Genomic DNA, 14,084 nt, shown 5'->3' with positions numbered 1-14,084 from the left:
TCACTTCAAATCAATAAACCCGTGACGTGGGGCTGTTATACTGGTACACAAGCCTCGCACGGTTGTTACTGTGACAATAACGAAGAATGAAATTATATAGTTTAATAATTTCACATATAAGTCACACCCCTGGACAAACTATGAACAAAAGTGCCTCTTATAGTCTGGAGAATTCGGTCGTATATAATGGAATTCATGAACATTCTTACCCTGTTATGAAGCTCTAAATCAGGGCTGTCCAAACTACGGCCCAGGGTATTTTTTACTACAAACTGAAGAGATTCTGCCTCTATCACCTGAATAACTTCACTTTACATTGTGGCATAGACCTAAAAATAATCTTCCAGGTCTTATTAATGGTACAATGGCTCTGTCAAACTTGTATCGACCGCTATTCTGGCCCTCCGCTTCAAATGTGTTTCAGTATGTGGCCCTCAGTGAAAAAAGTTTGGACATCCCTGGTCTAAATACATAATTATACAGGAATAGTACCACAAAAAACAGGTACACAGGTAAAAAATGCAGGTTACTTAGCTCTAATTTTATGTGATACAACTGCACTAAATGTTGCAAATTAAAATAAAACATTTACAATACATTATTAAGAAATGGATTGCTTCATAATAAAAATCCCCAAATGCTTCTTGATATTGACAAATTCACATAATAAACTACATCCAGACGCGTGACGATCTGATTTATTCCACCTGTGAAGGACGAACATGTGGCACATGCTCATCACCTGTCGTCCCTCATCATCATCATCTGAACACATACATCACGACCGCAATGACACTGAACGCCGCCGTATTGGACCCGACGCAATATAAAATCCATTTCATTTCAACTGGATGTAATGATGTCTACACGTACGCCTCCTGTGGCTTTAATGAAACGCAGGACAGGGGCAGTAATTTGAAGATGCCATGCTGTTTTAGATGTGGAAATGAAATTAAGTAGTGGAGATGTGACGTGAGTGGCCTGTTTTACAACCGTGGGATGAAACGTAAAGCTGGGATCAATATCGAGAAGCAAATATCAGTACTGAGGAGCACACAACCCTCAGATTAATGAGATTCACAGCATTTGGTTTAAATATTAAACTTGAGACTTGACAAAACTTGACAAAAAACAGCCATATGCCTAAATTTACCAGCTACTTCTCAAGCAAAATGTATAAAAACATCTATAATATAATAATCTGTCCTCTGCATCTCTTCTCTCGCACATAATACTGGTAATGCATTTCCATTTTTTCTTCAGGATAAACTCTATACTCTTGGTCTTCTTTCCGTATCGACCATGTCTAAATTATTTATGATCACTGTGTTTTTCTCTCCTCACGCTCCCCAACTACGGAATATATGTACAATTTTATCACTCAAAACAAATTATCCACCTAGTCTAGGGTTTTCAGTCGTGCTATCGCTAATCTTACTTACAGTTTTCAAACAATATAGCAGTACTTCATGAAATATTTGGCCTTACAAGTACAATCAGGATAGGACCAAGACGATAAACAACCGAAACCAGGTCTAAAAACAAACGTGGACGTCACCCACAGCGTTCAGCTCCAATCAAATGAAGCTCATCGAGGCTAGAGCAGTTATAGCGGTGAATTTAAAGCCGAATTCCATATTTGTAATTCCGACTGCGAGTATCATAGCAACCAAAGAGCCAATCCAGAGCGAGGCTGTTGAAGGCCACGCCCCTTCCCGCTCATACAGCTAATGGGAGCGACTTTGGGGAAAGTTATTAATGTTTATATCTTGATTCATGGACAAAATAGTGAATTAAAAACGCCAGGATCAACACGAGTAGTTCATATGGTTAATACGAACGTTTAAACGAGGCTCACTGCAGCAATTACAGAGGGAGACGTGACCATTTTTCAACGTAAATCGAACTGAAGTCGCCCATGATCACTTCCTGTGTCCATTTATATACAGTCTATGGGTATAAAACAAGATTAAAATGTACTATACAGGACAAAATCATGAGTAAAATGGATGCAAAATGAAAAAAAGTATGAAAGAAGCTCATTACACAAGACCCTAAGTCCAGATCAGCAGCGCCACACGTCTAAACCGTCTCATCACTGACTGACAAATGATCCTGATGATTCACACACATGACTATTCTCTGTTCTCGTGTGCGTTCTGTGCAGAATACATTTACACTTCCGCTAACTCTATAACATTTAACACTGACTCATCTCTCTGGGAAAATGACCGTAACATTCTTGCTGAGTAAATATACGTACAAAAAAAGACACCATCATTTGTTCTAATGGCTCCAATCGTCCCTGTTTTCAGAAACTAGGTTTTTAACTGCAATAAATATGTGTTTAATTTAATGATTTGACAGTTAGTGAAGCAGGTAGACACTCCCAGCTAAATAATTGTCGCATCAGAGAGAGACATTAACACCTTAAAGCTCTATTTAACAAAGAAACTGCATGATCGTAACTCTCATAATAAAAACATAATTAGAATTGGAGATATTGAAATTGGAGAGTTAGTCTAATGAGAGGGTCTCCTGTTCGCTGGCTGCTGATCAAGCTTTTTGTTTCATTTATTTTGCATATTCTTGGTAGTTTTTTGGAGATTTTCTTCACCAAAAGCGATTAACAAGTAAACGATAATCACTATATCGACTTTTAGTGCGGTATATTAAAGCTGGGACAACATATTTTGGGGCTCAATACAATTACTTTTATTTTTACTTTTACTTTTATTACTTTTGTTGTTGCCATTTTTAAGTAATATGATCAGATTTGAGCTGTAGAGAGTAGAATAGAGCACTTCTGCAGATAATTATTGGTTCATTTTGCTATTTATTTGCTGCAGTTTGGCCTTTTAATGAGACTGTTTATTTAAAAATGTGTTTTCTGGGACTATACGACTATTTTAATTGCGTCAGAGGCAAAAAGTAGTTTCAATATTACCATTTATCGCAATATTTCTCTGTTATTTTAGATTTTACTGCATGGTTGGCTGCTTAATTAATACCTTACTTGAGAAAGGATATTTATAGTTTAAGTGCGTGATTGAGTCAATAAAAACATCTATTTTTGCAATATTCACAGCTCAGTACAACATAAACTGTCTGTGTTCCTTGTTAATTATTCAGGGGTGATTTTAAAGTGGTGCAAAGAGAGCCATCACTGTCTAGGTCAAAAAGAGGACAGAATGATCGCATCGTCTTCTGGGATTCCTGGGACGCTGGAGTGTGACTGGACTGTGTTTGACCTGCTTTTCAGAGACACAGACGCTGCAGCGGTAAATATGTAAGACCAGAGCAGGTGTTTTTCTGCGAGCTGCTCACGGGGGACCCACTAGAGGAGAGGGTCTGGGTTTATGAGCCCTCCAGGACGGGGCATTGATCCAGGCCTCTTTGGGAGTGAACGGGGGGGATGCTATAACAAAATGGAGGAGACGTGCTACAGGCTCTTCACTGTGCGGTATCCGGTAACACGACGGCTCACCGAAAACGTCCTTTCAATCACGTTTAGAGAGAAAGGTCACTGCGCAGCGTTACAATATGCAGATGTTCATGATTGAATTAGCATGTGCTGTGTCAAACAGAGTATCCAGGGCGGCGCTTTGCTTCTGTCCTTGTTGCATGAAGAAATTACACTGAATGCTAATAAACAAAAACGCAATTATCTAAAACAATGAGGCAGTGAAATGTGCGGTATGTTGTTGGTAGACTAAGCCACTGGGATTTCTTTTAAAAAAGTGTTTTTAGCATAAGGGAAAAACACTAAACATTAATATTTATGCTATTAGGTAACAACACTTCAATACATTATTCAAAATTTCATTTGCTCCTTTGTTCTTGCTTTTACAGCCCCTGAAAGTTGCAAGTAAGTAATTTTTACGGTGGAGGGTCCGCTGTTTGCTTGGAATGTTCCACAGTATGGCATTAATGGTAAATGGTCAGAGTTTTATATAGAGCTTTTCACCCTTTAAGGCGCTCAAAGCACTTTAACATTAAATTAAACGACCTTTCTTCATGGAGACAACTGGGTTACATCACTACATAAACCACTAGGCAAAAAGATGCAAGATGTTTAATGCTATACTGTGGAATATTTCAAGCAAAACAGTAACAGCTCCATGGAAATAAGCACGTGGCAAGCAAAAAGGTGGAAAACCCTAGACCATAGTGAGTTAGCGAGCTGACCCCAACCCTCAATTTATAGTTAATCCATGTGTCTTTTAGCAGCATGTGCCCACAATCCGCCCCCTGCTGGTAAAATATGAATTCAACCTTGAAGAAGAAGTAAATCAGCTGTGCCATGACTGTTAATACAACATGTTCAATACATTTATACATGTATCAATGATCTCCAAAGCTGTGCAATGAACGGAATGTGCAATGAGTGAAATGTGCAATTATAGGAACTGTGCAATAAATGTAGTGTGCATTCTACTCATTGCACATTTCACTCATTGCACATTTCACTCATTGCACATTTCACTCATTGCACAATTTTTATTTTGACCCTTTTGTGACCTCATCCCTTTGGAACAACAGATGGAAATGAGCCTTTGGCATTAACCCAGCGTGTTTCTATTCAAGTTGTATTACGTCATGTTCATTAGCATGTGTTGTCCCAATCAAATGAATAAATAAAATAAATAAAAATAAAGCCAAGCACATGAGAAGCCATTATAACTTATGTATTTTTAACAGATTCTCGTTTCAGACCAAGGTTTAGTTTGTTTGTCAGATGATGTTTCTGCGTCGTGTCCGGTCAGACGTTTTAAACTGTTAAACTGTCAGGTATGAAAACAAATTAAACCTTGGTCTGTTTATTTATTTTAATTATTATTTTTTTTTTTTTCAGAAGACCAGATGAGCCTCGTTGGACTGCCCGTCTTACCTGCTCTTGTGCCCACCTCTGCCGGTCCTCGGGTGAGCGCGGATGTGCCTTGACGCCCCTCTGTAGATCCGGAGTATTGTGGTGTATGGACGGCAGGTTGAGGGACTTGGGCCGGCTGTCGTGTCTGTGGTGGGGCGGGGGGTAGGGGGCGGGCTCTGGCTTAGTGTGAGCGTAGCTGCCAGGTGGAGGGTCTTGTGCCAGTTCTTCAGGGCTATGGTCAGTGCTGCTGCTCAAACTGCCCATGCTCATGCTCATTTTAATCTCCGCCACGATTTGGTCAATGTCCTCCTCCGCCTCTTCCCCCGTCTCGCCCTCTACCACCAACACCTTGCGGCCGCGATACGGAGACCCCCGCACCGAGTTCCCATTGTCCTCAGGCGCATAGTAATCGCCAGTGTATGAGCGTCTATGTCCTTCGTCTTCTTCCTCGTCCTCTTCCTCATTGGGGCAGTACTCCTCGCTTTCTGGCTCATCTTCCTCTGCCCCATCTGCCCTCCTCCCTGAATGGAGACCCTCTTGGTGATGGTGCATGTGGTGATGGTGGGTGTTGTGGTCCAGAATGGGTTCGGGACGTCCGTTGTAAATCTGTTCATCTGGATCTTGCTCCACCACTTCACAGCGCACTTCTCCGTCCCCGTCGCCCCAGTCCTCTTGTACTCTGTGCCTCTCCCAGTGCTCCTGCCGCACCTGCCCGCCCTCCCTCCACTCCTCTTGCACTTCGATATCGCCCTGCTCCCATTGGTCCTGCTCCGGATCCCCGTCGTGCCACTCTTCTTGCACTTCTGCCTCTTCTTCTCGCCATTCTTCCCTAACTTCTGCATCATCTTCCTCCACCCACTCCTCCTCTCCTCTCGCCTCGCCCTCCTGCCCCTCCCCGTCCTCCGCCCACGCCTCCGCGGCCTCCTGGCATTCGTCAGGGTGGGGCGGTTGGACGTCGGAGCTGTAGTCCTCTTGCTCGTGGTTGTGGTTGTTGTGGTTGTGGCTGTGCGGTTGTGAGTGGTTGCATTCGCCCTGACCGTTGCAGTCCATTCCCTCGAGGTAGCTGTCGTCCTCGGGGCAGTAGCGGATGTAGTAGGTCACGCCCTCATCCTCCTCCGCCAGGCCTGAAAGTGAAAACACGACAAGTTCAAAAGTAATTATCAAAACCGCCACCTGCTTGCCTGATTAAATAACATTCCTGAAGCAATAACACCTCCATAGAGACTTCAGGAGGCAGAACTTTCGCCTTTAACTAACTATAACATCATTAAGTATTGCTTTATTGCTCCCAAACTTTATGACCTTTATGACACTAGAAAAGTTGAGTATTATCGAACTACTGCTTGTTCTTGTTTGGCTTTTGAGTGAAAAACAGCAGAGTCACTGAAGGTCACTCAAAGACTTTTTCTATAATATTGATATTTTGGTTGAACTTCTGCCATATTTGGACCAGTGTTATTTTTGTTCTCAAGTGATGCGTTATTGGAAGAGGACTTAAAACTAGAGCTGGGCATAGATTTATGTACGGACGATCTCAAATTTGTTGTTTCAAAGGCATACAATATCAAGGGTAATCGTTTATATAATGATAAATTACTTTTTTGAAAGGTTCTAACAGCATTCTACACTTTGGGGATTAGTTTATAGTTTAAATAAATCACCTAAATACCCACCATCGTCATAATCCTCATCCTCTGAAGTGTTGTTCATGTACTCAGAGCTGGAGTCGTCGTCCAGACTGTCCGCTCCGTGGTTATAGTCGGGGTGGTGGTCTATGTGGCGGTGCTCCTCCGGCTCAGGCTCTGGGGTGGGCGGAGTAATCGGTCTATGCTCCTCTTCAGGTTCTACTGGATTACTGTATCTACTCTCCTCGACGCTGGGCTCTATCTCCACTTCGTCGGGAGGAGGAGACGGGTGAATTACTTCTTGCGCTTTGGGGGGAGTGTATTGTGCCTTACAGGAGCGAGGGAGGGGTTTGGGGTCCCGTGGGTGGGGCGGGTGGTGGTGGTGGTGGTGAGGATCTTTGGGGTAACGGACGGAGCGTTGGCGTGGGGCGGGTGCTCTCAGATCGAGGGCCTCTGGGGGGTGAGCTTCGGGGCAGGACACAGGTGCAGGAGCAGGAGGAGGGGCCGTCACACTGGTCCCTCCGCTGGACCCGGGCCGCTTCCGATGAGACATGACCGCGGCTTTATTACTGGCCATGCATTTTTACAAGTCGAGCCTGAAGAAAACACACAAACAAACAGCACTTTGCATTAAACACGCTTCGACTGAAACTGTACGGCCTTAAAAAGACTAAATCAAACTAAAATAGAAAGATAAATTATTTGTTTTAATGTTTGTTTCCCGATCCCGTCCGCTGTGTCCCTCGCAAATCTCACACCCCCGCTCACGTGACTCGTTGCGGCCAATCAGAGCCCCTTATTAGCCGGCAGCTACACACATCCGGTAGGAGCGATGCTAGCGCGAGGAGCATGCGACGCCGGTAGGTTTAAAGTTCTCATTTACCTTAATTTCGCCATAAAAACCCTCCAACTTCATCGTTTTTACTATATACTGTATGTGTGAACTTCTGTCGGTCTTGTGTGTCCTGTGTTTCTTATTTGTGCGTGCGTTTTGTTTCATAATGTATAATGTTCTTATTGCTTGAATTGTGTACCGTCTTAACTCCACTGTTTGTACATTTGTAATTTTAACTTGCACCGTTTGTCATTTTTTAATTTTATAATCTTTACTATGTTTTAGGATGATCAATTACCGTCGGTCCAGGGACTACAGTTGTGTTTTCATGTTAATTAATGTACATTGTCTCTGTCAAATAAACTACATAAATAAAATTAACCAAATCAAACCATAAGTACTGATCATTGAGGAAATGCCACATCAGGAATACGATTTGATTTTGTGATATAAAGTGGAATTGGTGAGTCTGTTTTGTTTGATTGTTGAGAAAGATGGTCATTATTTTGTAACTTTTGTACTTTTACCTCTCAAAAATAAGAGTACAAATATATTGCAATCAGATCGAAATAGGAATTTGAGTTAAAAAAAACCTTGTACCAGTAGTTTTGACCTCTGAAATGCACGAGCTTCTTATATTAGTCCATCAGTTCATACTTCAGTCTTTACCTAAAAAGGAGAATTACTTTTACTGATTTGCATACCCCAAGGCGCTGTTGATCCCGCCCTCGCCCGGTTAGCGAGCAACAAAAGGATCTATAGACTTCCACGGTTTCACCTTTAACACAATGAACAGAAAGAGCAGTGTGCGAAATGTCCTGCCTGAAATAAACGGGGGCACTGCCAAAACTGAGAATCAATAGTTACACCGAGGTCACGGTCGCACAGGTACAGTAGAAGAGCGAGAGCAGAGGATGTTTGGAGCGATCACTCATTTAGGACTTGTATTGATCCTGGAGTAGCCTGGTGAGAATGGTCAACACCGGCCATAATAAAGTAGTGTGTTAAAAGGGAAAACACTGCGTCCGTCCAAGATGCATCAATAACACAAGTCAAGTTGAATCACAAAGCAGTATTTTTGAATCCTGACTGCCGGTCCATGTTCACAGAATATGCTAATCGTGACAATCTGTTTAGGCTTATTGCGGAGTTTTTGCGGCTACACCATAACAGTATTTCCCACTGATTATGTGTACACAGCGAGCACAGCTGCCCCGCGGCACAGTGACAGTAATGTATGCAGCAGATACTTAGCCAAACACACAATTACACATGGCTTTCATACAGCAGACACAGAGTTTGGAAGTAACTGAATGTATCCAAAAATATGTACTTTGAATACTCATTGTAAGTAACTTTATTCTGGTACTGTTCCTCTTTCAGAATACAGTTATTTTCTTAAATTTAAAGGAATACATGGTGGTATTTCATCATGCAGTTTTGGCTTTGAACTGCATGGTGTTAGTGAAAAAAAACAAACAAAAAAAAACCCCCACAAAGCTCTAGCAGTACAGACGTGGGATTTTTCGTCTCTAATTGGACAGAAATTAATGCAGTTCAACAAAATAAAGCGGTTTGTAATTTTATAACATGTTTTTTTTTTTTTTTTACACTATAATATAATGCAACTCTGTGTAAAAGTATTCAGAGTATTCAGAATGCAGTACTCAAGTAACAGAATAAGTTTCAAAATATTCAGTATTCTTTAATTAAACACATTTTCAAAGTATTCTTCACACAGAGGAGGTTCAGCAGGTGACGTTTCTTGCCAGTTTTGCACATTTTTGTGACCTGGATACTTCACTTATCGGTTGTTTGTGTCTTTTTCTTCATTGCTGTACGTTTTGCTCATTAATTCATGTAATATACAGCAACGGAAGCAAGAACAGGAACTCATATTTCCTACATTTATCATTTGGGAAAGTCAAACAACAACCTCAAATGTCTGAGATTTAAAACAAAGGGAATAGATTATATTGACTTTCTGTTCAATACATGATAAATGGAATAATCATTTTTGGGTGTCAATATTTATGGTGGGTACTTTTTCTTTGCTCTGCTGGAAAGGTTTACTCATGCTTCAGTACTATAGTAATATTAGAGCTGTGAAACTACTTTATAAATTAGCATAAATTAGCTTCAATCTTCAGTTATCGTCTATATTTTTTCAGCTATATATTGTACTTCAAAATGTGTTATTGTCATGGGCTTGGACATAATAAAAAATAATAATACAGTGTCAAAAGTTTAGCAAATAATCAAACTTTCCTAAAAGGCTGATTAGCAGACGCACACACCCACACACATAAACATTACACCTATATCTCCACATATATCCACCCACATGTCATACTCTGCACATCTTATTGTTGCTAGTGCTACGTTTTCTTGGAAAAGGTGTTGCTGTTGCTTTTCTATTTCCTGTTACTATAATTATATTTTCCATCACCCTCGGTTACGGTGGTTAATTAGCGCGGCACACCTTGGCACAAACATCACACCGTTACTCCTCATGTGCAAAAAAACAGGACTGTAAAACTATTAACCGACATACGATGACGCCAGCGGGACATTTTTGCCGCTTCATACAATGCACTCCATAAAAAAAAAACGTGACTCAACAGTAATACTTGAGTGTCCTTAACATTTCACACTATAAACAACATCCACAACATCTAACAGAAGCGCTTTGTTCACATTTTACCGAGAAATCTACAACAACTACAGCACATCACTTACCTAAAGCTGAGATGTCCTGTACAATAGCTCTTAAATCTCATCCAATAACCGGCCTATCCCAATTCCACCCCTCTTTCTCGCTCCTCCCTTCCCCCATCTGGCAGCCCCTACACACCAAGCCCCTCCCACTCTTTTCATTATATCCCAGCATCCTCCAGGCGAGCCTCAGCCACGCCTCAAAGCAATCCCCCGGAGACGGAGGTAGACACTGGTAACTACGGGCAACCGCATCCCCAGAGGGACCGGTGTACTCCTCGACCGCCCGACGGAGAACATTTACAGCTGATATACTAAAGACAGACATTTTCTATAGTGTAGTAGTAGTATTCGTAGTATTCGTAGTACACTGAGGTTGATTTTGCTCTCCCAGACTTATATTTCTTTAAAAGATTTGACAGACATTCATTATTCTGGCTGAATAGCGTCAAAAGAAACAGTTCCAGACGGGTCTTATTGAGCTTTAAATATGTACAGCTCGTGGTTCATCGCTGTGCTTCACAAATGAAACGAGGATATAAAACTTAAAAGGGAAATAAGCGGAAGTTTATGATGAAAGCGGGTGCTGTGGGTAACTTTTACAGTGGTTAAGTGAGTCATCGGTTTGAAGTTTATAAAATATTGATGTATTTATTTGTTCTTTTTACCGTAGATGCTGCTCGTCTATAGAAAAGCTCAAAATAATCATGATTATTTCAAACATTTAGGTATATAATGTCAAAATTACCTGTAAAGAAAGTAAAGAACTGTCTCATTTCATTATTAAACGTGTGTATATATGTACTTTTCCCCACATTTTGCAGAACAGAACCAACATACAAATGTGTTGAAAATGAAAATTTGCTGTAAGTGATTAGGGTAATAATTTAAATCCCAATTTTACATTTGATTAATTGCCCAAGCCTGATAGATGTTTTCTTTGTGTCATTTTTAGAATTTCTTATTATTCCAAATTATCAGCCACCCACTGTGCCGTCATTTGCATATTGATGTGGTGCCAGAGCCGTTCTGATGCGCCTCTCTTCATATTTAAAGCGAAACAGTACAAGCCCGAGACCATTAGATTTGAGGTTTACAAGAAATGACTCTGGATTTTCAGTATCAAACATAATATCCCGAAAATGGACTATAGAACGTGGCGTGAATGATGCTGAGGCAGAGTTTATATTGAGGTAGAGACGCACTGAGGATCATTTCAGGTGTAGTTTGAAGCTTTACCTTTGATTCTAAAAGCGTATAACATGTTTAGATCATGATGACGGTCAAGAGAAGAGCCTTTTGGGATCAGAGCTTCAAACTGTACAGCATCAACAAGGCGACGAAAGATCAGGAGGATTTACAAGCGAGGGCAATGCTGCAACACTCAAGAAAACAACGGAATAACGTAGAGTATCTGTGTACACGCTCCGTACAGCAGTAATGAGCAACTTCATAGTCATTTTAGTTATTTTACTGAGCTCTTGTGGAGTTGGCGTCTGTGCCAACTGCCAAACAAAAAGGTCCTTAAGTGGAAACGACACATATTACTTCATTTGTATCGACTTTCCTTCGGAGTTTCCCGTCTTTAATGTATATAGAAAGCTCGGTGGCACTAATGACCTGAAATGAGAAACCAGACGAAATACTTCCACCGTGATGCACCTCTTTTGCAAAACAGTACAGTAACATTTGTCCTGAAATGAAAGGAAATGATGGACAAGGACAAATCAAATGCGGATAGTGTTTGTCTGCAACACAAACGAGTTAGAGTCCAGACAGTTATCAGTATAAAGGCTTTCGATACACACACATACACACACGTACACCAGTGCTACGACTAACAACACCGCTCCAGGCCGCCTCCCCCTGACTCTCCCAGCTGAGTGCATTGAGGAGCAGCTGGGGAGCTCTTGTGAAGACAGTCCTATTCATGTCTACCACAAAACACATTGGCTACAGTAAGATAAAGCTTTAAATTAGACTCCGTTGGCGTTCCTGTTTGGCGAGGGAGTACGTTTGGGCTGCGGCGTGCGAGATTATAGAGAACTAGAGGGCGAGGGCACGCGGACACGGATGAGAATTTTTACTTCTGACCATCTGCTCAACGATTGACAGCAGATTTGGAGAGTTAGGGAGTTACAGCTGTCGTATGTTCGCCGGCGTTTCCTGCAAAATGATGCCTTACTATGTGACTATTCTCACGTTGGTTGTCATTATTTATTTTACCTTAGGTTCATTATAAACAAAAAGCAACGCAATGTAATTAAAGTAAAGCACAGTAGCCTTTTTTACTGCTGTTTCCACCCTGGTATCACAGCTATAAATCCCAAGCTACCAGCCAAGGGAATAATTAATATGTAGTTGGTAAATTACAATAAAATCTTGACACAGAGGTTCATAACGATTCAGAACAGATGGAAAAATGTTTAAAACTGCACATTTACAATGCACACGGTTTATAGAAGTGTACAAGCGCTTTTCCAGCTCAAAGGAGAGAAACTAATTATTAACACTTTCTCATTTCTTCATTCTTTGTGACCATAGGAACTTTGCGGTTTCTGTTTTGTTTTTCTCACCGACATAAACGCACACACTGCACTGCACAAAATATTATCCATGTGAAAACTTTAAATGGAAACTAGATGAAGTGTGCCTCAGCCTTTTAAACCGGATTATTCACACAGCGCTAGCAAATTGTGCATCGTTCGCGGTTTCCAAAAGGTTTCGGATTTTAGCGGAGGTTTCACAGCTTTTTCACGCTGATCAAAAACGATGGAAATGATTTTAAAGTCTGGGAATGTCCAAGATTTAACACTGGTACTTTTGGGTTGTTTATATTATTTTCGATTTCACTTCTGCAACGTCACAACATTCATTTCCATCCAGTGTTGCGTTAGTTTTTCACCTGTTGCATTGATGATGGTCGAGTCTGACGCTGCTCAAAGCTTCTCCAGCAACATCCCAAAGATTCTCAATGGGGTTAAGGTCCTGCTGAACCTAGACCAGACCAACTGCAGCAACTCCGACCTATTTGCTGAGTTAAATCCAGGTGGTGACTTTTTTTTTGGCCAGGCTGTGTAGCTATAATCTTTGACACTCGCCGAATCCTGCAGGTATCACTTGATTAAAAAAACAAAACAAAACAAGGACTGATCGGCAAAATGGCGTCTTGAAAACAATTAAAGATTAAAGATGCTCAAACTTGCACGAATCGTTCCAGATACGACATTGGGTGAGTAAATGGTGAGAATAAACATCTATACCATGGTTAAAAGCTCTAAAAAGTCGATTTTGCAGAGTAGATTTGCTTTAAATCTAGAAGAAAAAACCCATTGATGGAATAACCTGGTCATTCAGTATATTCAGGTGTCAGCTGACCTCATTCTTTGAACCTAGAAATGACCAACTGCAGGAGGAGAGACATATTTGGGGAGTTACATCCAGGTGGCGACTTTTTTTTTTATTTTTATTTTTTAGTCAGGGAGTGCGTACAGTGTCCTGACAAATTTCCCCAACAGCACTGAAGCATCGTCCAACTACAGAGGACACATTTACCTGCAGGGACAATAAAGTGGTCAGACCCATTGACCCACAGGTTGGCGGTGTGATTCCAGTTCCCTCAGATAAACGCTGTGTGTGTGAATAGGCGAGTTGTTCCTTAATGTAAAGCGCTTTGAGTCTTGAACGTGGAAAAGCGCTGTAGAAAATGTGACTAATTTAATTTCAGTGACAACAAAGCAATTACTGATGCATTGGTCGGACTTGGAACACATCCTAAACCATCCATCTTTATCAACAGCCTTCCACTAATACAAAACGCACGTATATGAACAAGGAAAAGTAAGTAAAACGCCATGGCTGCAGCCTATTTTCTCTGTATTGTGTTGTTTCTCAGTAGCTTTTGCGGCTTGAACCAACATTTCGAAGTCCAACCTCGGTTTGTCGATGAGAAGAAAACTTTCACATTAGCTTTTAAGTCATTATAATACAAAACTGAAAAAAAGTATTGACTTAAACACCAAATTAATAATAACAGTCC

At 41.1% G+C, this 14,084-nt stretch overlaps 1 protein-coding gene across 4 annotated transcripts in view; it reads right to left on the bottom strand.

Annotated features, from left to right (window-relative positions):
- Positions 1–14,084, bottom strand: part of apba2b (amyloid beta (A4) precursor protein-binding, family A, member 2b) — a 68,189-nt gene that overhangs the window by 26,656 nt on the left and 27,449 nt on the right. For all 4 annotated transcript variants that reach the window (XM_033985447.2, XM_033985448.2, XM_033985449.2 and 1 more), the window contains exons 3-4: positions 6,544–7,091; positions 4,892–5,994 (exon numbers count right to left, since the gene is read on the bottom strand). In XM_033985447.2, coding sequence (XP_033841338.1) covers positions 4,892–5,994; positions 6,544–7,072 — 1,632 coding nt within the window. In that variant the 5' untranslated portion in view covers positions 7,073–7,091. The remainder of the gene's footprint in view (positions 1–4,891; positions 5,995–6,543; positions 7,092–14,084) is intronic.

This window comes from Periophthalmus magnuspinnatus, chromosome 3, assembly GCF_009829125.3.
Source record: "Periophthalmus magnuspinnatus isolate fPerMag1 chromosome 3, fPerMag1.2.pri, whole genome shotgun sequence".
NCBI classification, from domain to species: Eukaryota; Metazoa; Chordata; class Actinopteri; order Gobiiformes; family Gobiidae; genus Periophthalmus; species Periophthalmus magnuspinnatus.
The sequence above is the reverse complement of the archived record's forward strand: the minus strand, read 5'-3'. Positions and strand labels throughout refer to the sequence as shown.